The sequence below is a fragment of the Protopterus annectens genome, chromosome 1.part2 (genome assembly GCF_019279795.1).
Source record: "Protopterus annectens isolate FY-2018-M chromosome 1.part2, PAN1.0, whole genome shotgun sequence".
Taxonomy (NCBI): domain Eukaryota; kingdom Metazoa; phylum Chordata; order Ceratodontiformes; family Protopteridae; genus Protopterus; species Protopterus annectens.
Window position 1 is genome coordinate 547127862 of NC_056727.1, and position 23209 is coordinate 547151070.

General features: G+C 41.7%; 1 protein-coding gene across 5 annotated transcripts in view; it reads left to right on the forward strand.

The window, feature by feature from the left end:
- MAP4K3 (mitogen-activated protein kinase kinase kinase kinase 3) overlaps positions 1–23209 on the forward strand; it is a 2472041-nt gene that overhangs the window by 535850 nt on the left and 1912982 nt on the right. For all 5 annotated transcript variants that reach the window (XM_044057581.1, XM_044057598.1, XM_044057607.1 and 2 more), the window contains one exon: positions 17328–17392. In XM_044057581.1, the coding sequence (XP_043913516.1) occupies positions 17328–17392 (65 nt within the window). The remainder of the gene's footprint in view (positions 1–17327; positions 17393–23209) is intronic.

A 23209-nucleotide genomic window follows, 5' to 3' on the forward strand; every position in this document is an offset into this window, starting at 1 on the left:
GACATCCTAGAAGCTGCTACCTGGAGCTCTGTACATACCTTCACCAAGCATTACCACTTGCCTATTTTTTTTCTAAATCCAGAGCTGGTTTTGCCACTGCAGTCTTGTAGGGCTTAATAACTGGTCCTAATGCTCTCTAACTGCCTCCTCCCTTCCTTAGGTTTGGGAATCTACCCAAATGTAATGACTCCAACAGTGAAACACGAAGAACATAGTACAGTTGTGTACACTTGCCATAAATGTAGATGTTCGAGTGTATTCACTGTTGCAGTCCTAGTAACCCTACCTCCAGCTTTCTGACTTCTATTGGCTATACCTTTCTTCTTGTTTACTGTATTTAAACTTTCTGGTGTGTTTGCTTTTTGTTGGATGTGTAACCTTGTATATAATTGCTTCCCATTATGGGGGGCATCTGACATTTGGGGCAAGAAAAACTGATGTAATGGCGTCGGCTGCATGCTTTATACCCCTGACTACCTGACGTCATGGAAGAAGAGACAGCAACTGACGCAGGACCCAAGACTTTGATAATCAGGCCGGCTGAGGGCTACCTGCAGGCAGATAACCCAAATGTAATGATTGCAACAGTGAATACACTCGAACATCTACTTTTATGGTAAGTGTACATAACTGTCTTTCTCTGCTTTGCCTTTTGGTCTTTCTACAGCTCCAAAGGTCTTTATCAATGTTTTACCCCTGTGGTAATCTTCTGCAGACTTCAAGGAGTTCAAATATTTCCAACCCCTGCTTCAAATCTTCACTTCACTAATCTCCTGCTATGCAGTGTGGATTTCACTCTCAATCTCAGAAGTCTGTGTTGACTTTTTCTGTTGACCAAGTGTCCCTTAGTTGCAGGACTCAGACCATTCCATTGAAGGCTTGCCTCTTGCCTCCCATAGTCCTGTCTTTGACTGCTTATTTCCAATTCCTTCTATCCCTTCCAGGTCTTCCTACAAGGGAATTTCTCAGAGCTCTGGGATACATGGCATCCACCATTCCCATGGCTCCCTTTGCCAAACTACATATGAGGAAATGTCAGTGTTATCTCCAAACTGTTTGTATCTGGTTCCTGTCTTTCCTTGTCTCAAGCTTGAGCTTTGCTGGTGGATTCGCCAGATTTCCCTGAGTCTAGGTCTGCCTTTTCAGGTTCCTCTCCCTATTTAGGATGTGTAAGTGGATGCTTCCGATCAAAGTTGGGGAACCTCTTCCAACACCCTTAGAGTTCATGGTCTTTAGTATCATCAACAACTGACAGACCATGTCAACATAAAAGAGATGAGGGCTGTAATTTTAACTCTCCAGTTCTCTCACTCCCTTTGGGTTACTGGTCCTCTTAAGGATTTTGCAGACAATACTGCAGTCATTTGGTACATAAACAAACATGGAGGCACAAACTCTCCTTTCCTTTGCAGGCTGTTTCTTCAGGCTTGGAATTTTGCAGTCCACCATTACTTGGTTTTTCAGGCAGATGTTCTTCATGTTTCACTGTTGCAGTCATTACATTTGGGTAATCTGCTGGCAGATTGCCCTCAGTCTGCCTGATTAATAAAGTCTTGGGTCCTGCGTCGGTTGCTGTCCCTTCTTCCATGACGTCAGGGGTATAAAACATGCAGTCGATGCCATTACATCAGTCTTTCTTGCCGCACGGTGCCGGAAGCAGTTCGCAAGTGCCAGTCGGTCGACTCTTGAAATTTTCGTTTTCGAGTTTCAGAACCAAAGTCAACTAAAAGCTAAGTACCCCATTGGGGAAACTTTTTCTTGCTCCTTTCTGATGTCAGTAAAAGTTAATAATTGTATTACTTATGGGAAGCAAATACCTCATAAGGATTTTCATTTGTACTGTATTCCTTGCCTAAGCCCTGACCACAACGTACCTTGCTGTCGGTTTTGTGCTTTATTTAATCAGTGCACTATCTGTCGTCGGTACATTTTTGCTTCCAAATATTTCGGTTCTCGGTTTAATTATCCAGAAATGACATTGGTTAGCCATCTGACTACCGGAATACCGAAAAAACGCAAAGAAAAAGACAGAGACAGGCCGTTGAGGTCCAAAACTGCCGACGACGCTTCTCCTAAGCCAGTCGCCAGTTCGCCGGTACTCACTGAGGCACTTTTGCAGCCCTTGATATCCGCTATTTCTGATTCGCAGGCCTCTATTGAGACCCATTCGGAGTCCGGTATGCCACGAGATGCTTCACCTGTGGAACCCGCGCATGTCTCTAGCTTGGATGGGTCCGGAGCCACTGTGCAGGGACCAGCTTCTGAGGGTGTATTCAGGCCTACAGACTTGCATATTAAACCGACACCACCTTCAATATTAAGGGCAAAATCTCGATGTATGTCTAAAAAAAGACGGCCAGGCCACATGTTCAGGCCCCTATGCCTAAAAAGCAAATGATCAAAATGGCTGAAGATTTAATTACTCTAATGAGGGGTAGTCAACCCCCCCCCCCCCTTTCTAAGAGGCCTAGGGCTGAACTTGACTATGAATCTTCTGAACAGGACTCTTTCTTCTGACTCTTCTAATGAACAGGATTTGTTCATACCTACTTATGAGGGCTCTGATGCAGATGATTCCATTCCTTCTGCTTCTCCCCCTGAGGATTTTTCTTTTGGGGAAACTTTACATACCTTAAGGGAGCATTTCCACTGGGAAAGTCAGGATTTTTCTGAATCTAAAAAGAGGCTTAGGGATTTCCTTCTTTTTCCTCCGCATTGGCCTTTGGCTATACCTCCTGTATTAGACATTGTTGATGTGTTTTCAGAATCCAGTATATGGCCCCTGATTCCCTGCCTCCGGCCCCCTGTAAACCAGACAGATACTACAGGGTTCCTGACTCCTACAAATTCCTTTTCAAAAATCCTGTTGCGGACCCTGAAACCATATCTCAGGGGCCCAAGGGTATTAAGGCTTCTACAGCTAAAAATCCTACCCCTTCTGATAGAGACTCCAGGGCGCTGGTTAGATGGGGTAAAAAGGTTTATACTTCTGCAACCTTGACATTCAGGGCTTTAAACTGTCAATTCCATATGTGAAAATATCAACTGCATATCATGGGAATGCTTAAACAGAAAATGATGTTGATTTATGACTGTGTGGAAAATAAGGATTTAGAGGATTTATTGCATTCAGCTGAACAAGTTGGAAAACATACTTTGCAATGTGGTTTTGATTCTCTGTAGGCCTCTTGCAGGGCTGCTGTTACTGGGTCTGTGCTTAGAAGGCATGCTTGGCTTAAGGAGCAATCTTTGCCTGATCGTGTTAAAGCAAATCTGTTGTATGCTCATTTGTAGCAGGACCTTCTGTTTGGCAGTAAGGGTGAAGAAGTTCTAAAAAAGATGGAAGATAAAGCTAAATCTATGCAAACTGTGAAATATTTCTTACAAGTACAACCTCCAAGATTTAGTAGGCACTGGCCTACTAAGAACTGGTCCTTTCCAGCTCCTTCCAGAGCCAATCAAGCCAAACCCAGACATTCCAAAACCACCAGGTTTCAGTCCAAAGGGACTTTCAGAACTAAGCAATGGGGTGCCTCCGCTTCCAAATCTGGAAATAACAAGACACCTACCTATGGTAAACAGTCTCAATGACTTTCCTTTAAAAGTACTAAGCACTTACCTCTTAGCCGCCCCTTTGGGGGGAAAACTGGCTCTTCATGCAAAAAATGGCAACTTATAACCCAGGACAAATGGGTTTTAAATATAGTGTCCCAGGGATACAGATTTCATTTTCACACGTTGCCAACTCCAAACGTATGGCCAGACCTGTCCCCAAATCAGTGAGCAGAGGCTCAGAAACAAGTACTTTCCCTCTTAAACATGGGGGCAATTCAACTAGTACCAGAAGAGGAAAAGGGACAAGGTTTCTATTCCAGACTCTTCCTGGTACCCAGAAAAGACAAATCATGGCGTCCAATTCTGGACCTGTCTACTCTAAACACCTTTCTGGACATTCCAAAATTCAAGATGCTGACTCTTCACCAGTTACTTCCTATGTTAGGCAAAGATGCCTGGTTGGCAACTCTAGATTTAAAAGAGGCTTACCTGCATATCCCAGTCAGGGAATCTTGCAGAAGATACCTACACTTCAAAGCAGGCTACTTGCATTATCAGTTCCTTGCACTGCCCTTTGGCTTATCTACTGTGCCCAGGGTATTTATAAAGTGCCTGGTTCCAGTAATTGCATTTTGCAGGCAAAGAAATATTCAAATATATCCATACCATACGTGGACAATTGTCTAATTCAGGCAGAAAACAAGGCTATTCTTCTAAAACATGGCGTTTGTAAAAAGGGTTCTAACTTGTCTAGGGTACACCATAAACGAAAAGAAATCACAACTGGTACCCTCTCAAAAAATTACATTCCTGGGTGCAAGCTGGAATAGAACTGCCCAGATCGCTTTCCTTACACCAGAAAAGCAAATTCATTTGGTGACTTACTTCAAACAGGTGGCCACAAAAACCCTGCTATCTGCAAGACAAATACTGCAAGCCTTGGGGTTCATGGCCTCCTGCATTCTTCTAATTCCATATACAAGACTGCATATGAGGAAACTTCAGTGGTACTTAAAAAGTTTATGGAGTCAACATTGTCACCGCCTGGAAACAATGATTCCTATCATACCTTGCCTGCAACTACAGTTCCTATGGTGGGAAGAAGCCTGCCACCAAAACATGGGACTGCCATTCACACCACCCCCTGCCGCCCAAACCCTAACTACAGATGCATCAGACTATGCATGGGGGCTCATCTGGCAGGGAAGTGCATTCAGGACAAATGGAGCACAAATCATATGCACCTTCATATCAATCAAAAAGAAATGTTAGCTGTACAGAATGCACTGACAGCCTTCAAGGACTACCTTCATCGAAGACAACTAATGGTAAAGACGAACAACACCACAGTTATGTGGTACATAAACAAGCAGGGGGGTACACATTCCTACCCCCTCTGCACACTAGCCATGGCATTGTGAAACACGACCTTGAGCTATCAAGTACAACTACAAGCTGAATTCCTGCCAGGAAACTGAATATTCTGGCAGCCAAACTAAGCAGAAATCTCATGGACCCACACGAATTGAAACTGGAACCACGTATTTTCAACATGTTGACACACAAATGGGGGAGCCCAGACATAGGTCTTTTTGCCTCACCCCAGAACTACCAGTTGGACAAATTTTGCACAAGAACTCCTCACAAAAAAGCCTGGAAAGTGGATGCTCTGTCCTTCAGCTGGAAAAACTTATCAGTCTATGCTTTTCCCCCTCTGCCTCTTCTCTCCAAAGTTCTACTAAAAGTCAAACAGGACAAACCAAAAATTATTTTGATTGCTCCAGACTGGCCTCGCCACACTGGTACCCAGTCCTACGCAGTCTGTCACAAATTTCTCCATGGCACCTGCCTTAGACACCTTCCTTATTGTCTCAGCTGGAGAACCAAATTCTGCACCCTCCGCTCCAAACATTGAATCTTACAGCTTGGCTAATCATTTAAATTCCCCCTTAGCATCCCTCAGAAAACCTGTGGTGGATGTCATTTTGGAGGCGAGAAGGCCTAGTACTAGAAAATCATATGCTGACAGATGGAAACTATTCTGTACCTGGAATCAGTCTCAAGGGATGAGCACAGCACTGCCCAGTTTACCTCAGATTTTGCAATACTTAACTGAGATGCTTCACAAGGGCCTGTCTTTCTCTTCCATAAAAATCCATGCCTTAGTCATTTCAGCTCATTACAACACAGAACCCTTTCTCTTCTCTCATCCTCTGCTAAAGCAGTATCTCAGAGGTGCCAAAAACTTGAGACCTCCCAGGAGAGCTCCAAACCCTGCCTGGGACCTTAACTTTGTATTGGAGAAACTCACTCTACCTCCTTTCGAGCCAGCTGCTACTGCAGACTTAAAATTTCTTTCCTGGAAAACAGCCTTCCTTTTAGCAATCACTTCAGCTAGAAGGATTTCTGAATTACAGACCCTTATGGCAGTGGAGCCTTTCATCATCTTTCATGCGGACAGGGTGTCACTCAGGACCAATCCATCCTTCATGCCCAAGGTAGTATCCAGTGCGACTCTTAATCAGTCCATTCATTTGCCAGCTTTCTTTCCCAATCCATAGAACAAGGGGGGAACGGATTCTGCATTCATTGGATGTACACAGACAACTTAGATTTTACTTGGACGGGACTAAATCTCAAAAGAAAATCTGAACAACTGCTGGTAGCATTTGCTACAGTGGCAGAGGGAAAGGCTATTTCAAAGCAAACCATTTCTAAATGGATAAGCCATTGTATTCATTTGTGCTATAAGCACCATGGAAAACCTATCCCCCAGGGGATCAGATCTCATTTCACCAGGGCTGCGTCTACTTCTACAGCCTTTCTTAGAGGTGTTCCTACCAGGGATATCCTAGAAGCTGCTACCTGGAGTTCAGTTCATACTTTCACCAAGCATTATCACTTACCAATTTTCTCTAAATCCCGAGCTGGCTTTGCCACTGCTGTTTTGCAGGGCCTTATAGCCGGTCTTAATGCTGTATAAATCCATCCTCCAAACCATAGCTTTGGGAATCTACCAAAATGTATTGACTGCAACAGTGAAACACAAAGAACATAGTAAAGTTGTGTACACTTGCCATAAATGTAGATGTTCGAGTGTATTCATTGTTGCAGTCCTGGTTACCCTCCCTCCAGCCCCCTGTTTTTTCTCTTACTATGCCTCTACTTTCTTTTACTATACTTAAAAGCCTTTTTGGTGTATTTGCTTTTGTTTGGAGGCATATTTTTGTTTTTTTTAATTATTTATATATTTTGCTCCCCATTTGGGGGGGCACCTGACATCTGGGGCAAGAAAAACTGATGTAATGGCGTCGGCTGCATGTTTTATACCCCTGATGACCTGACGTCATGGAAGAAGGGACAGCAACCGACGCAGGACCCAAGACTTTGTTAATCAGGCTGACTGATGGCAACCTGCCAGCAGATTACCCAAATGTAATGACTGCAACAGTGAATACACTCGAACATCTACATTTATGGTAAGTGTACACAACTGTACTCTTACATTCCTTCAGAGCACATTCTTGTGGCAGACTCTTTGAGCAGGTCCAGGACAAATCCTCATGAATGAATGCTTCATAGGGAGGTCTTTCTGAACATTGTACGTTGTTGGAGTATTCTTCAAATAGGTCTTTTTGCCTTCCCTCTGAACAGACAACTTCCCCTGTTCTGTTCAAGAGTGCCAGGTCCTCTGTCTTGGAAAGTAGACACCATGTCTTTTTCTTGAAACTGGATGTATCTCTATGCCTAGCCCCTTCTTCCTCTTCTACCAAAGGTCCTGCACAAGATCACGTGGGACAGGCCTAAAATCTTGCTGTTGACTCCTCCTTGAACCAAACAGCACTAGTTCCCCCTTCTATTTCATCTGGCCAGGACAGTCATCACAAGTTACCTCACAGGATATATGATCTCACACAACGCAAGGGATCTCTCATTCACCCTCACTTCCCTACCCTTCACTTGACGCTTTGGATGATAGGGTTTTGATTCCATTTAGACACCAGTTTTATGAGGATGTGCTTTGGGCTTTGCGGGAAGCCAGAAAACCCACTAATAGAAATTCCTATGTGACTAAATGGAAGAGATTTTCTGTTTGGTGTTTCATACATGACCTGGACACATTTTTGTGGGTATTCCTACGGTGCTTTCTTATTTGTGTGAGTTGATCAATTCTGGCTTGGCATATTCATCTGTTAAACTCATGTGTTATTCACTTTCACTTGTCTGCCTCTGAATCTACCTCTGGCTTCTAGTTTTGAAGTCAATTTCTGAGAGGCGTCCTTCATGTTCAGCCTTCAAAAAAGTCTATTCCACCTTCATGAGACCTTAATTTTGCTCTTGAGAAATTGATAGTCTCCTTTTAAACCTGTATTTTCCTCTTCTGTACAACATTGTACTTGGAAGACTATTGTTAGTGGATCTTATTTCTGCCAAGAGGGCCTCTGGACCCCAAGCACTAGTAGCAGTTTGAACTTTTTTGTTTTTGTTTTGTTTTGTTTTCACAAGGACAGGGTGTCTCTTCATACAAGTCTATTTTCTGCTGAAGGTGGTTAATGATTTGCCCTTAAATCAGTCCATTCATCTTCCTTCTTTTTTTCCCCTTCTCCAAAGAATCCTACTCTGACAGCTCAAATATTACCTAGACAAGACAAAACATGTCAGGAAATCTGAGTAGCTGTTTGTTTCCTTTCACAGCAGGAAATTGGGCTTGGCAATGTCTAAGCAAACCATCTCCTCTTGGATTTCTAAGGCCATTTCTTCTTAATATTTTTTCATGGCAAACAGCTTTTTTCTGTTTGTGCTCATTCTACATAGGCAGTGGCCTCTTCTGATGTTTTTTTTCTTCTTCATCAGTCTGGATAGTAGATCCATTTTGGAAGCTGCTTCTTGGTCTTATGCTTACACTTTCACCAAATATTACAAGTTGGATGTTGTTTCTAGGTCCAGGGTGAGTTTTGCCAGGGCCATACTTCATGGTTTTTTAGGTGTTCCTCTGAGGCTTCCTTTTTCCATACTTTCCAGTAGCTTTTGTACTCTCCCGTGAATGAATACTGCAACAGTGATGAGGAATGATATAGTACAGTTGTGTAAAGTCATCTTATAACTCTAGATGTCCTACCTTCTCACTGTTTTCAGTTCTTCCCTCCTACCCCTGTTACATTCTTTTGCATTCCTTGTGACTGAGGGGTCTTTCTAACATCCTTTCCTCTCCTACTTCCCTTCCAGGCTGTACATGTTGTTGTCCCCTGGGGTTGCTCTTTTTCTCCTAGGTCACTTCAATTCTGAAGAATAGAAGCTTGTACGTCACATTTGTACCTTATGTCTTGCGCTTAGAACATAAATCTGACATACGGCGCTTGAATGGTATAAAGGTTTTGGTATGCTGACTGAACATTTTGCTATCCTCAGCAGGATATCCCAAAGAGTGAAGAATACTGCAGCATTGAGAAGTAGGACATCTACTTTTACAGTAAGATCTTATACAAATGTACGTTTTTGTTTACTGATAAATACTAAAAAAAAATGTATTTTTATTTATTTTTTATTTTACATTTGTTGACCGGGCTAGTCTAACTGGATATATGTCCATTTTCAGTAGAGGCCCGGGGAGAAAAGCTCCTGCAAGTTACAAAGACAAGTATACAATATAACAGTAGACAAGTTTACAGAAAAATCGTTAGATACAGTAAAAAAATGACATGAAATAAAAACACTTAGTAACAATTTTAGTAAGGGATACTCATAAAAAAGAAGTAAGACTTTTTTTTTTTTTTTTTTTGTTATGAGGTTAGAAGATAGGGAAAGAGCAGTAGTTATCAGATGAGAGTAGAAGTTCACTTTTATCAGGGAAGTATACACTATAGTAGCATGAGCAATAGGAACCAAGTTTAGTTATGAAATTTTTGTATATTGGGTATAATCAGTCAGGGTTGGAGCAGGGACACAGCCAATGATTCTTTAGATATTCTTTAAGATGCTTTTTGAATAGATGTGTGGAGGCCAGAGAAGACAGTTCAGTTGGAAGTTGATTCCAGCTTTTACCTACTGTGTTGGAAAAGAGTGAGTCCCCTGCTTTGTTGTTTGATTTGACATTAGAAACTAGAGGTTTGCTTGCTGAGCGAAGTGTAGGGAGATTTTTGTAGGGGGCGATTAGATTAGTGAGGATTGGTGTGTTATTGGGGTGATAGAGGATTTTTGGGGTTATCACAAGTTGCTGATAGAGTAGCTTATTATTCAGTTCAAGCCATCCCAATTGTTTGAGGTTATGACAGTGGTGAGTTCTATAGGGGGAACAGGTAGCAAATCTAGCTATGTTATTATGACAGGTGGAAAGTTTGTTAATGTTATTTCTAGATAAATTAGTATAAATTGCAGAAGCATAGAAGAGGGTAGAGGAAAGGTGGGTCTGCGCAAGAGTAATTCTGGCTGGAGGGGTAAGGAAGGGCTTGATTCTATAGAGAGCGCCTAATTTTTTGTTGACAGTTTTTATTGTTGAATTAATGTGTTCATCGAAGCTAAGGGAGTTGTCAATTGTAACTCCCAGTAAGCGGGTAGAGGTATCCGGGACTATATTAGTGCCATTGCTAGAGGTTACTATGAAGTTAGGGATAGACGACTTAGGATTAGGAGCAAAGAGTAGTAGTTTTGTTTTTTTTGAATGTTAATGCACCCAAATGGGATCACCAGATGTTCATCGTGTTACCCTGCTGCAGTCATCACACTTGGGTTATCCTGTCGTCAGGCGGACCCGCAGTTGGACGGATTTCCAAAGTCTTGGTCCAACGTCAGTTGTTGTCGCCTCATCCCTGACGTCAGAGCGCCAGGGGTACATATACTGCAACAGACGCCATTTTCTTCAGTCTTTCTTGCCGCGCAGTGCCCGAAGCAGAAGCAGTTCGCAAGTGCCGGTCGGCCAACTCCTGAGATTGTCGAATTCGAATTTCAGACCGAAGTCTTCTATAAAGCTAAGTACCCCGTTGGGGAAACTTTTCTTGCCTCAGACCGATATCAGAAAAAGTTAACAATTGTATTTCTTGTGGAAGCAAATAACTCATAAGGATTTTCATTCTTATTGCATACCTTGCCTAGGCCCTGATCACGACGTCACTTCTTGTCGTTTTTGTGCTAGGTTTAATAAGCGTACTATTAAAAGGCGATTTGATTTCGCACAACACTTTTTTGGTAGAAAATTTAACTATAACATGCCGTCGGAGCTACCGACTACCGGCGTGCACAAAAAACGCAGGGACAAGGACAGACAGCCAAGGCCTAAACCCGATTCCGAGGCCTCGGTTGATCCGGTCTCCGGTTCTCCGGTTATCAGTGAGGCTCCGACGCAGCCCCTGACTACCGCAGTCCTGGAACCCGAGACCGCTACAGATATTTTGACGGAATGTACTAGGCCGACGCAGCCTTTTACTTCAGGCCCTTCCGACGATATACTTTCTAAGGACGTCGGTGCTTCGGAAGCGCCATCGGTTTCTGAGGGCGTTCTCAGACCGACGACTCTCACAGTCAAAACATTTTCTAAGTCTAAGACTCCTTCTAAAGCTAAAAAGACTACACTTCAGTCTCCTGTTCAAGGCCCTATGCCTAAGAAACAGATGCTCAAAATGGCTGAAGATTTGATTTCTCTTATCAGGGGTTCACAGCCTCCTCCTGACAAAAGGCCTAGACAAGAGGAAGATTCTGCTTCTTCTGAGCAACTGTCTATTTCTTTGGATTCCTCTGAAGACCAATACTATTCCTACTCTCCTTATGAAGATTCTGATGCTGAGGACTCTATTCCCTCAGCTTCCCCTCCTGAAGACTACTCTTTTGGGGAAACTTTACACACTATGAGGGAACATTTCCACTGGGAAGATCAGGATTTCTTTGATTCCAAGAAAAGGCTCAGAGAGTTTCTTTTACTCCCCCAACACAGACCTCTAGCCATCCCACCTGTTTTGGACATTGTGGATGATGTCTATTTAGAATCCAGTTTCAACCCAGACTCTCTACCTTCTGCTCCGGCTAAGCCTGACAGATACTACAGAGTACCTGATTCCCACAAATTTCTTTACAAAAGCCCAGTAGCTGATCCAGAGACCATCTCCCAGGGTCCCAAGGGGGCTAAGTCTTCCATGGCTAAAAACCCAGTACCTTCTGAGAGGGACTCAAGAGCACTAGACAGGTGGGTGTAGAAGGTTTACACCTCAGCCACATTAGCTATGAGAGCACTAAATTGCCAATTTCATATGCTCAAGTATCAGCAGTTTCTAATCTCTCAGTTAAAACAAAAGATAACCTCCCTTCCCCAACAATCTGAATTGAAAGACGTACAGGATTTGTTGCACGCCACCGAGCAGGTGGGCAAACATACCTTACAATGTGGGTTTGATTCTTTGGAGGCCTCCTGCAGAGCAGCTGTCACTGGATCAGTTATACGTAGGCATGCCTGGTTAAAGGAACAAAGTCTACCTGATATGTCAAAGCAAAACTACTGGATGCACCCTTACAGCAGGATGTTCTTTTTGGAGTTAAAGCAGAAGAAGTGCTAAAGAAAATGGAAGATAAGGCGAAATCAATGCAGACAGTCAAAGATTTCCTACAGGTACAACCTCCTGGCTTCAGCAGAAACTGGCCAACAAAAAATTGGTCCTTTCCAGCCACTGACAGACCTCAGAGGGGTAAATACAGGCGCCCAAGGGGCAGAGGACAACCACAAGCCCAGTATAAACCTCGCCAATGGGGCACTCCAACCCAGAAAGGAGGGAGAAGACAGGTCTCAACCCACCAGAAGGCAAACTCAATGAGTTGCACCTCAACTGGCCAAACAAAGCTCTTTTGTTAGCCCCCTTGGGGGAAAACTAGCACTTTTTGCAGACAACTGGCACATGGTCACAAAGGACAAATGGGTCCTAGACATAATTTTACGAGGATACAGATTCCACTTTCACACCTTGCCAATGAAAAGAGGAGTGCCAAACCTGCCACAAAATCAATGGGCAGAGGCTCAAAAGCAAATTACAGCTCTCATGGACATGAGAGCCATTCAACTGGTACTTACTCGAGAGCAAGGCCAAGGATTTTACTCAAGGCTCTTTCTAGTACCCAAAAAGGACAATGCTTGGAGACCAATTCTGGATCTTTCAATTCTAAACACTTACCTACAAGTCCCAAAATTCAAGATGCTAACACTACAGCAGCTACTTCCCATGTTGGGCAAGGAAGCATGGCTGGTAACGTTGGACCTCAAGGAAGCATACCTGCATGTCCCTATCAGACAAAGTTGCAGAAGATACCTCCGTTTCGTTGCAGGTTCGTCCCATTACCAATTCTCTGCACTGCCCTTTGGCTTATCTACTGCGCCCAGAGTTTTCACAAAATGCCTGGCACCAGTAATTGCATACTGCAGACAAAGAGGAATTCAAATATATCCATACCTGGACGACTGCCTCATCCAAGCAGAAAGAAAAGACATTCTCTTACATCATCTGGCTTTTGTGAAGCATCTACTAAATTGTCTGGGGTACACAGTAAACGAAAAGAAGTCAAAACTAGTACCCTCACAAAAATGACATTCCTGGGTGCCAGCTTGGACACAACGGCCCAGAAGGCTTATCTTACACCAGACAAGCAACTACAACTGACTCAATATTTCAAGACAATGGCAACAAAGACCCAATTAACTGCAAGAAAAATTCTGCAGGCTTTGGGCTTCATGGCATCTTGCATTCTGATAATACCATTTGCAAAACTGCATATGAGGAAATTACAGTGGTACCTAAAAAGTGTATGGTCTCAACACAGCCACAGCTTGGACACAGTGATATCTCTCATTCCCTGCCTTCAACAGGAATTTCTATGGTGGGCACAGGCATGTCACCTCAACAAGGGTCAGCCTTTCACCTTGCCCCCAACCAGGCAAACTATCACAACAGACGCTTCAGACTATGCCTGGGGGGCACACATGGCAGGGCAATGCATTCAAGGCCTATGGACTGCAGAACAAAGAAAACTGCACATAAATCAAAAAGAGATGCTAGCTGTACAAAAAGCTCTGACCGCATTCAAGGATCTTCTACATCCAGGACAACTTGCAATAAAGACGGACAACAACACAGTAATGTGGTACATAAACAAACAAGGGGGCACACATTCCTACCCTCTTTACAGGCAAGCAATAATCTTATGGAACACAGCTCTGGCCTACCAAGTCCAGTTACAAGCTCAATTCCTGCCAGGACAGAAAAACACTTTGGCAGACGTCCTAAGCAGAAACATCAAAGATCCCCACGAGTGGAAGCTAGACCCACAAATATTTACAATGATAACTCAAAAATTGGGCCTACCAAATATAGACCTGTTTGCCAGTCCTCAAAACTACCAACTGACAAAATTTTGTACAAGGACATTCCACCATCAAGCTTGGAAAGTGGACGCTGTCTCCTTCAGTTGGAAAAACCTGACAGCATATGCCTTTCCTCCATTACCTCTTCTCACAAAGGTTCTTTTGAAGGTCAAAAAGGAGAAACCTCGACTGATTCTCATAGCCCCAGACTGGCCACGCCAGCACTGGTACCTGCTATTGAAGAATATGGCTCACAGCCCACCATGGATATTGCCTCAAATACCTCATTTGCTCACGCAGCAAAACAAAACAGATTCTACACAGCCAGTTAAAAACCTTAAACCTGGCTGCATGGCGAATCTTTTAAACATCCAACCAGCCCCTCTTTCACAAGCTGTTCTGGATGTTATTCTGGAAGCCAGGAGGCCAAGCACCAGGAAGGCTTACTCGGACAAATGGAAAAGATTTTCTGCCTGGAACCAAGCTAAAGGCCAAGACACAACTCAGCCTCATATGCCTCACATTCTGCAGTAATTAGCAGAGATGTTGCACGAAGGACTTTCCTTCTCCTCAATTAAAATCCATGCTTCAGCTATTTCAGCTCACTACGACACAAATCCACCTTTATTTTCACATCCTCTTCTAAAGCAGTTCCTCAGAGGGGCAAAAAACATTAGACCACCTAGAAGAGCTCCTACACCAACATGGGACCTCAACTTTGTTCTGGAAAAACTAACGTTACCTCCCTTTGAACCAGCTTTCTCTGCAGACCTTAAGTTCCTATCTTGGAAGACTGCCCTGCTCCTGGCAATAACTTCTGCTAGGAGAGTCTCAGAATTACAGGCACTAATGGCAGTGGAACCTTTCCTCATTTTCCATCAAGACAGAGTTTCTCTACGAACTATTCCTTCCTTCATGCCTAAGGTGGTTTCCAGTGTAGTTTTAAATCAAACCATCCATCTACCCACCTTCTTTCCCAATCCACAGAACAAAGGTGAGAGAATCTTGCATTCCTTGGACATTTACAGGCAGCTTCGTTACTACTTGGACAAAACTAAGGCTTTCAGAAAAACTGACCAGCTCTTTGTATCCGATGCTACAGCTTCTCAAGGGAGGGCTATATCCAAACCATTTCTAAATGGATAGGCCATTGCATACGGTTCTGTTATACCCATCATGGGAAACCAGTTCCTACTACCATTAGATCCCACTCTACCAGGGCAACAGCTACCTCTACAGCCTTTCTCAGAGGGGTCCCTACCAAGGAAATTTTAGAAGCTGCAACTTGGAGTTCAGAACACACCTTCACCAAACACCATCACCTACCTCTTTATTCTAAGTCCAGGGCAGGCTTCGCCACTGCAGTTCTGCAGGGCCTCATTGCCTCCACTAACCCTCTATGATACCTCCACCCTGCCTTAGCTTTGGGACTCAACCCAAGTGTGATGACTGCAGCAGGGTAATACGATGAACATAGTACAGTTTTGTACCTACCATAAATGTAGATGTTCGAGTGTTCACCCTGCTGCAGTCCAGGTTACCCTCCCTCCAACCCCTCTGATCTTTTGGCTAAATCTCTGCTATGCCTTACTGATGTATTTGCTTATAGCTGAAGGGATTTTGTGTTTGTACAGTGTTCACACCGTTTGGTACTAATTTTGATCACCTTTTTGGGGGCACCTGACATCTGGAGCAAGAAAAACTGAAGAAAATGGCGTCAGTTGCAGTATATGTACCCCTGGCACTCTGACGTCAGGGATGAGGCGACAACAACCGACGTCGGACCAAGACTTTGGAAATCCGGCCAACTGCCGGACCGTCTGACGACAGGATAACCCAAGTGTGATGACTGCAGCAGGGTGAACACTCGAACATTTATGCATTACCATACATTTATGGTAGGTACAAAACTGTACTATTTAAAGGATCTAGTTTTATCTTGAATGCAAGGATGTACTGGTTGTAACTGAAAATGACTAAGCCTGGTTTGTGGTAATAGTGCGCTGATAAAGCTTATACAGGAAAACAGGGCATTTATATATATCCATAACTTACCAGCTTAATATTTCAAGGATATATGTGTCAGCTAAGATGCGGTGGTGCAGCGGTAGCGTTGTTGCCTCACAGCAAGAGGTTCTCCCGTTCGATTCTCGGCTGGAGTGCGGGGAGTGCCTTCTGTGTGGAGTCTGCATGTCCTCCCCGCAGTTGGGTGTGCGTTTGAAAGACATGCGTAAATGGGCCTTCGTTGAAGGTTGAACATCGAGCTGGCACCTCGGCGTTCGTGAAAATCTACTGCCAATCATTAGCGGACCGGAGTTCCGCTGTAGCGACCCCTAACCGGGAAAAGCCGAAAGACAACAACAACATGTGTCAGCTAAGATGAAGTTCTTTGTTGACTTGCTCTTTAATATTGTGTGAGTTGCTCAGTTGTTTGAAAGTGTTAAGAATGGTTGCTGAATTTTATAGGCAGCTGTACATCATAGTTTTTGTTTTTGTCTTGAGACAAATTCATGGCTTGGGAAGCTAAGGCTTGAAATAAACAGGGTGAAAACACTGCCATCAGATTTAGTTTGATAATTTGAATGCATGCCTAGCTGTCAGAGATTTCAGCAAAAGGGAATCATAGTTTATGGGTGATATCCATATTTTAATTTTGTTTAAGCCATTTTCCAGAGTTTTAATCCATTGGATGACCGTGTCTAAAAATGTTCCCACATTCTCTGTCCAGTTTCATTATACAGTAATTCACATTCATTGTGACTTGTTTACCTAGTCGTTTACTACACCAGTCCTTGTCAGCTTTTTATAACCCAACTCAGTTGGCTGCTTTTCCAGGTAGATGGTTTGGAAAAAAATGAAGGGCCAGTTTTGAATGAACAAGTGCTGTTTTAGAAATTGCTTTAAAAATTGTTCTTTTCACAAACCACATAAGTGTGCATTGGACACTTCTAGTTTCATGATAAAGATTTCAGAAAGTATTTTAGGAACTATAAGGTACATAATTTTTTATTTTATTTACCTGGAGCTGCGTAAACAGTCAACAGAATTAAACTGACATTTCCATATTCGTGTTTTGCTTGCATATTTGTCCTTTTAGTACAGCATTGATGTCTTTGTTTAAAAGGTTCACTGTCAGTCATTGTTCATCACTGGTGTAATTTACTTCCCAGAAACATAAACTGCACTTCTAGTAATCATATGTTATTGCAGTTCAGATGTTCATAGTAAACCTTGCAGGAAGCGAGTTAATTACTACATGTCTACCATGTACAAAAATGCATTGGTGCTTATCACGTGCAGTATTTTGATGTATTGAATTTGTGGTACAGTGTAACTTGCATATTGTCACATTTTTGACATCCGGAAACCAGTGGATCATTTCGTTTAGTGCTGAAAACTAAAGTTTTATTGAAACTAATTGCCTTCTGTCCCTTCATAGGCGTGATAAACTCTGGATTTGCATGGAATTTTGTGGAGGTGGTTCGTTACAGGATATTTATCATGGTAAGTTAGTGTTATGTTTTTCTTTTGCAGCTAAGACAAATATTATCATCGTCAATATCTTTATTATTTTTCTTCTTTCAAGATATGTGCCTTTAGGTTGTGTCCCTTTCAGTTGAAATTTTGGGAATACTTTTGTTTGTTATTTATAATCTAGAGGCTGTGACAACATACCTTATGGGCAGGATATTAATGCTGTAATTAAGTTAAAATAACTCCCAGTTTCTTTCCAATGTTTGTCAGATATTCCATCAGACTGTTGTGATATCTTTAACCAAAATTGATTCAGGTCAGCTGCTTGATCCAAAGACTTACCTTTTCACAGCAGTCTTAAGTGGAAAGGCAAAGTTTGCATTTCTAAGTGTGTGTGTGTGTGTGTGTGTGTGTGTGTGTGTGTGTGTGTGTGTGTGTGAAAATGTTTCTCTCTATATTTTAGAATGGCATTTGATTGAATCACAAAACATTGAAAATGTTGGTTAAACTCATTTAGTCAAATGCTCATTTAGTTGTAGCTTCATTTCATAGAATGTGGTTTTGTTATACATAGCAAGGAAATAGGTAATAGGCAAGGAAAACTACGTAAAAATGTATGAAGATGTTTATCTGTACCATTATCAGCTTGGCTGTTTATGTCACTTATAGAGGCTGCTGGTGTACAAAAGTACTGGCAGTAATTTCCAATGTTTAGAATTTTTTCCTGTAGCTTTGCCAGCACAGAGGCATTAACTTTTGGAGTCTTCAAGGGTGGTGTGGGAGTGGGGCTTGCCTCTTCACAGAATGCTTTCTAATTTCCTCTGTATGATGATCATTTTTAGCATTTTTTTTTTTGTGTTTGTAAATCTTACCCAATGTGTTTTTGGTGAAAACGTGCATCTTTTTTCCTGTTTTGGGATAAACCAGTCTATCATGAGCAGAGCCATGGCTGGCACATCTAGCATCCAATGCCAGTCCCCTCTCCCCCTCAGATCTTTAAAAAAAAGTTTGCTGCTCAAGTCTGGTGCTCCAGTTGCCTGCAGCAAGCTGACTGCTAATTTGTAGCAAACAGCTTGACAGCTTTCCACACAAGAAGCACTGAAGTGGTGCACGTCTGCACCAGCATTCAAAAATGTCAGTACAGAAAAGAATACTGGAATTGTACTTCCCATTTTCACCCCTAACACCTTGCTCCTGACCCTTGACCTCACTCTCCGTACACTTCTGATCATAAATTAGTTAGTTCAAACAGTGTTGTGCTGCGGTGGTGGTGCTGCGGTAGCGTTGTCGCCTCACAGTTAGACGTTGCACGTTCGATTCTCAGTTAGAGCGTCTTCTGTGTGTCGACATGCATGAATGGGCGTTCCTTCGTTGAAGGTTGTGCGTTAGGCCCGGCAAGCCAGCACGTAAAAATCTACTGCCAATCATTAGCGGACCGGAGTTCCGCTGTGGCGACCCCTAACCGGAAAAGGCTGAAAGACAGTTATTGTTATTACTTTTGTTGCTTCTTTCTAGATCTAGCTTCCTAATTTGGTCAAAAACTGTCATTTGAGGTATGTGTTTTACAGTCACCTGTGTTTTCCATGTTATAAATAAAAATGCTGTCTCTAGCAGTGTAGTGTGGCTGTCAATGTTCTGAAGAGAATTTGCATATGTTTTCATTTTTTTTTTTTTTGAGTCAATGCTTAATTTTATAAATTGTAATTTCTACCTGTATTGTAATTTGATGTCCTGTATGTGAGTCATGCAGTCAAGACAGTCATTCTGATCAGAAGGTTCAGAATGTACATAGTATTCTTGCAGGCTTATCCCTGATGTTGAGAAACACAACATTGCTGCATTTTTGAGGGCTTATGACCAACAGCAGTGCCATTGATTGCTAGAGTAATCTTTCATCTTATTGCCCTGTCCAGTGTCCATATGTCCTTTTACCACAGCAGTCTCACCATCTTGTACCACCTCAAGATCTATCATACTCAACCATCTCCAGTTGGAACAGTCAACCTTTTTAAACGCCCAAAGATTTATAGTTTTTCTATAAGGTAAAACAAACATTTATCATGATTGTCACTGCAAGGATGTAGATCTGTGCGGGAGATGGTCATTAGGTGCACCTCAGTCACTGTCACATCTGTTTAAAAGCTGGTCTCTTCTCCCAGGCATGAGGGCGTGCAGTCCCAAGATGTGCTCTTTAGAGGGACTCTATCTCTGAAGAAGGGTCGCTTCATGCCTGATTTAGTTCTTTATGCTGCTTGAACAGTTGCTTTATTGTGCCTTGCTAATTTATAGGTCCTTTGCAGTACTCATTGGTTTTAGCAATTGATAAGTATTTGAATACTGTTAAATTGTTTGAATGTTTGCTGATAATTTCCCATTAAGATTGCCAACAGTGTTCTTACAGGTGTCCTAATCCTCCAGAAGATTTCCATATTCCATATTGAGTGTCTTTTTGTTCATTAAGGGAGGATGAAGATAGTAATTTTATGCAAAATTTAATGAGAAATCTAGGTACGAGATGCAGAAATTTGCAGTTTTACAAAGCCTAAAAACTGTGGTTTCTGCTTCTGTGTAGAATTCTGTTTTCACTTGAATGCTTTTTTTTCTAAAAGAAGGCAGTCTTTGCATATAAAAAAAGTACTTCAGTAGCAGAAGGATACCCAATTATGGAGGGAAAAGGCATGGAGAGTCAGTAGAACTTCAACCTTAAAAAAAATGGAGCTGACATCAGATTTATCTCAGAGGTAGGTGGTGATGATAGGAGGCCTTTTGCCTATGTTGCTCAGTCAGACCTTGTAATTTGCCACTTCCATTTCAGACGAGCTTCCTCATTCAACAGAATATCTGTTCTGGCTCGTCTGCTGTCTTAGGTGTTGTGATACCCTTAGCATGAAAATTTTAGTTTTTGTCTTTGATATAGATTTCTTTTTAATAACACATTTTATTACTGTCATAGAAAACACAAGCCAACACCAAACAAGTGTACCAATATATATAGTTTTTCTTTTCCATTTCATCTTAAAATCAACCTGTAACAAGCACATAATTTGAGTTGTCCTTCCATATCACTGTTGCAGTATTCTTTACTGAAGGAATTCCCTGCCCAGGTAAGCCCAACGTCTGGCCAGTATACCAAAGCCTTAGGATTTTAAGGACAGTGTATATCACATGTATGCTCCCTGCTCATGGCATAGGGCATAAAGAAGATGTTCGTATGTACATACCAGAGAACAGCTTTGCTGTCAGTCCGAACTTTCTTTGATAGTCAGTCTGGATGTTCTTTCATTTGTGCTGGTTACCAAGCCATTTACAGATAAGTGCCATGTTCGGGTTTTCTACTTATCTTGTTTTCTTTTTGCTTGCAAGGTTACATGTCATCCAGAAAGGGAAAATGTCAGTGTGGGAGGCAGATTCTCCATAAGGACCGTCACGAGCAATGTTTTTTTTGTTTGGGTGCATCTCACGACCGTACTATGTGCTCAGTTTGTCAAGCATTTGTCCGTAAGGACCTTCATAGTTGTCTCTTATCCTTGTCTAGCTTCCTGGAGAAACATCATCTTAAGTTGTTGTTGCAGGGTGTAATGGCAGAATTGTTCTGTCACGAGGGTGCCAAGCCAAGAAAGACAAAAAAAATTAGGTCAGATTCAGCTGCTGTGTACTGCCTCCCCTGACATCTTTCTTGAGGCTGGTGAAAGCTCGGAGGATTGTCTGGCTGTTTTGACGGATTCCTCTAGCAGGACCTTGTCAGAAGCCTGCATGGATCCGGCTTCTTGCATGTCCTTGGAGGCTGTGCAGACGTCCGTTGACAGATGTTGAGGGGGAACCTTGGCAGATAATATCGGAGGGACTGAGGGGTATTCCGCAGATTCTTGTTCAGGAGGAGATTCCCAATAGATTGATTGAGTGTTGGCAAGAGTCCGTACCGCCTAAGGTCTTTAAGGGTGATGTTCATCAGAAGAAAAAGCAGAAAACTAAACATATTTCCCCTGCTCTCAAAAATCCCCAACGTAAATGACAGGATTTTACACAGGGGTGGTTTAATGCACTGCAGATAAAAGGAACAGCCATGGGTGCAGCTTTTGCTCCTAGTTATGCTGTGATCTATATGGGAGAGTTCGAAAAGGAATTTATGTTTCAAAACACATTTTTTGTTAATAATGTTGTTTTCTTTAAGCGTTATATTGATGATTTGATTTTTGTGTGTAAAGGGGATATGACTCTTTTTGATGAATTCATGGTGAGTTTAAACAACAATCACCATGGTTTAAAGTTTGTGGCACATATTTCTGAATTTCAAATTCCTTTTCTTGATGTAGAATTTTATGTGGGGGTAAATGGTTTGGTTGAGCATAAAACCTATAGGAAACCCACTTCAGTGAATAATTTTTTACATGCTAGTAGCATGCACCCAGCACATTTGATTAAGGCTATACCGGAAGGGGAATTTAAAAGGAATTTAAGGAATACCTCGGATAAAAATCTTTGGGAAGAGGTGTGTGATGAAATTTTGGATAGATTACATTTCCGTGGATATGAGCATGACAGGCTTGAATCCCTAAAACAAAGATTGTGCAAAAATAGAATATTTGAGACACGAGGGTATAAATATGCATTTGAGTCTGAAAATGCATGAGACCTAAATAAGTTGTTTTTCGTATCCAAGTACTCCAATTTTTCATGTATTATGGAAAAAGTTATTAAGGATCTGTGGCCGGTCGTGTGTGAAGATCCTGTAATAGGTCACCTTTTTCCCAAACATATTACCTTTTCTTATAAAAGGTATCCGAACTTGAAAGAGATCTTAAACAGAAAAGTTGAAGTTAGAAGAGATGGTATGGTAGGGATGTACAGATGTGGGAAATGTTCCGTCTGTAATAAAACTAAAAATATGCACGGGGTGAAGATTAATGGAAAGATGTACACTGCTTTTGAAAGGTTTGATTGTAGGTCAACAGGTGTTATTTACATTTTAGGTTGTGATTGTGTTCCAGCTAAGTGGTATATTGGGCAAACCACTAGACAAATTAAGATTCGTATCTTGGAACATTTGGGCGACATAAGGAGGGGCAATTTAGAGAGCCCCGTAGCTGCACATTTTTGTAGTACACATAATGGTGAGAATGACAGCTTTAAGTTTAGTGTATTAGCTAGGCCTCATTTCAGCAAAGGAAATTATAAAGCAGCCCTAAGTAAGTTAGAACAGAGGATGATCATCGAGTATCATACCTTATTCCCTAAGGGAATGAATCTGGAAATTTAATGAGCATAAATGAAATTTAACTTTTATTTAATTTAATATGCATTAAAAATGAAGTTTTGTAATATAGATAAGTTAAGGTGACTAATAAGTTGTTATATTTATACACATATTTAAATGAAAAGAATTTATTGTATTAATGAAATTTATTAATTAATTATATTTGGAGTGTTCAGTTTAGTTTATATTTTGCAACTAATATTTATAAATTTTTGTAAATTAAGAAAAAAAGAAAAAAAGAAAAACAGAAAAAATGTGTTGTAAATAGTTTAATAATAGAAATGTTTCTTTCCTTGAAATATATTTCAGTGGTGAAAGAGTTAAAATGATTGACATAATGATGTTTAATTGATTAATTGATGCTTAATTAATTAATTGAAGCATATATAAAAGAACACTGAAAATGCAAAAGTATGTCCCATTGAAGGCGAACAGCTGAGGTACCAGGACGGAAAGAATAAAGATGGATATTAACTACTTCTTTGTCTTCCTTTGAATTTGGTGGTGTTTGCAGTTTTTGAAGTATCTGAGGCTTGTCTTTCAGTAGTGTATTGTTTCTGAAGTGGTTTAATGCACTCATGGCATTGAAGTCT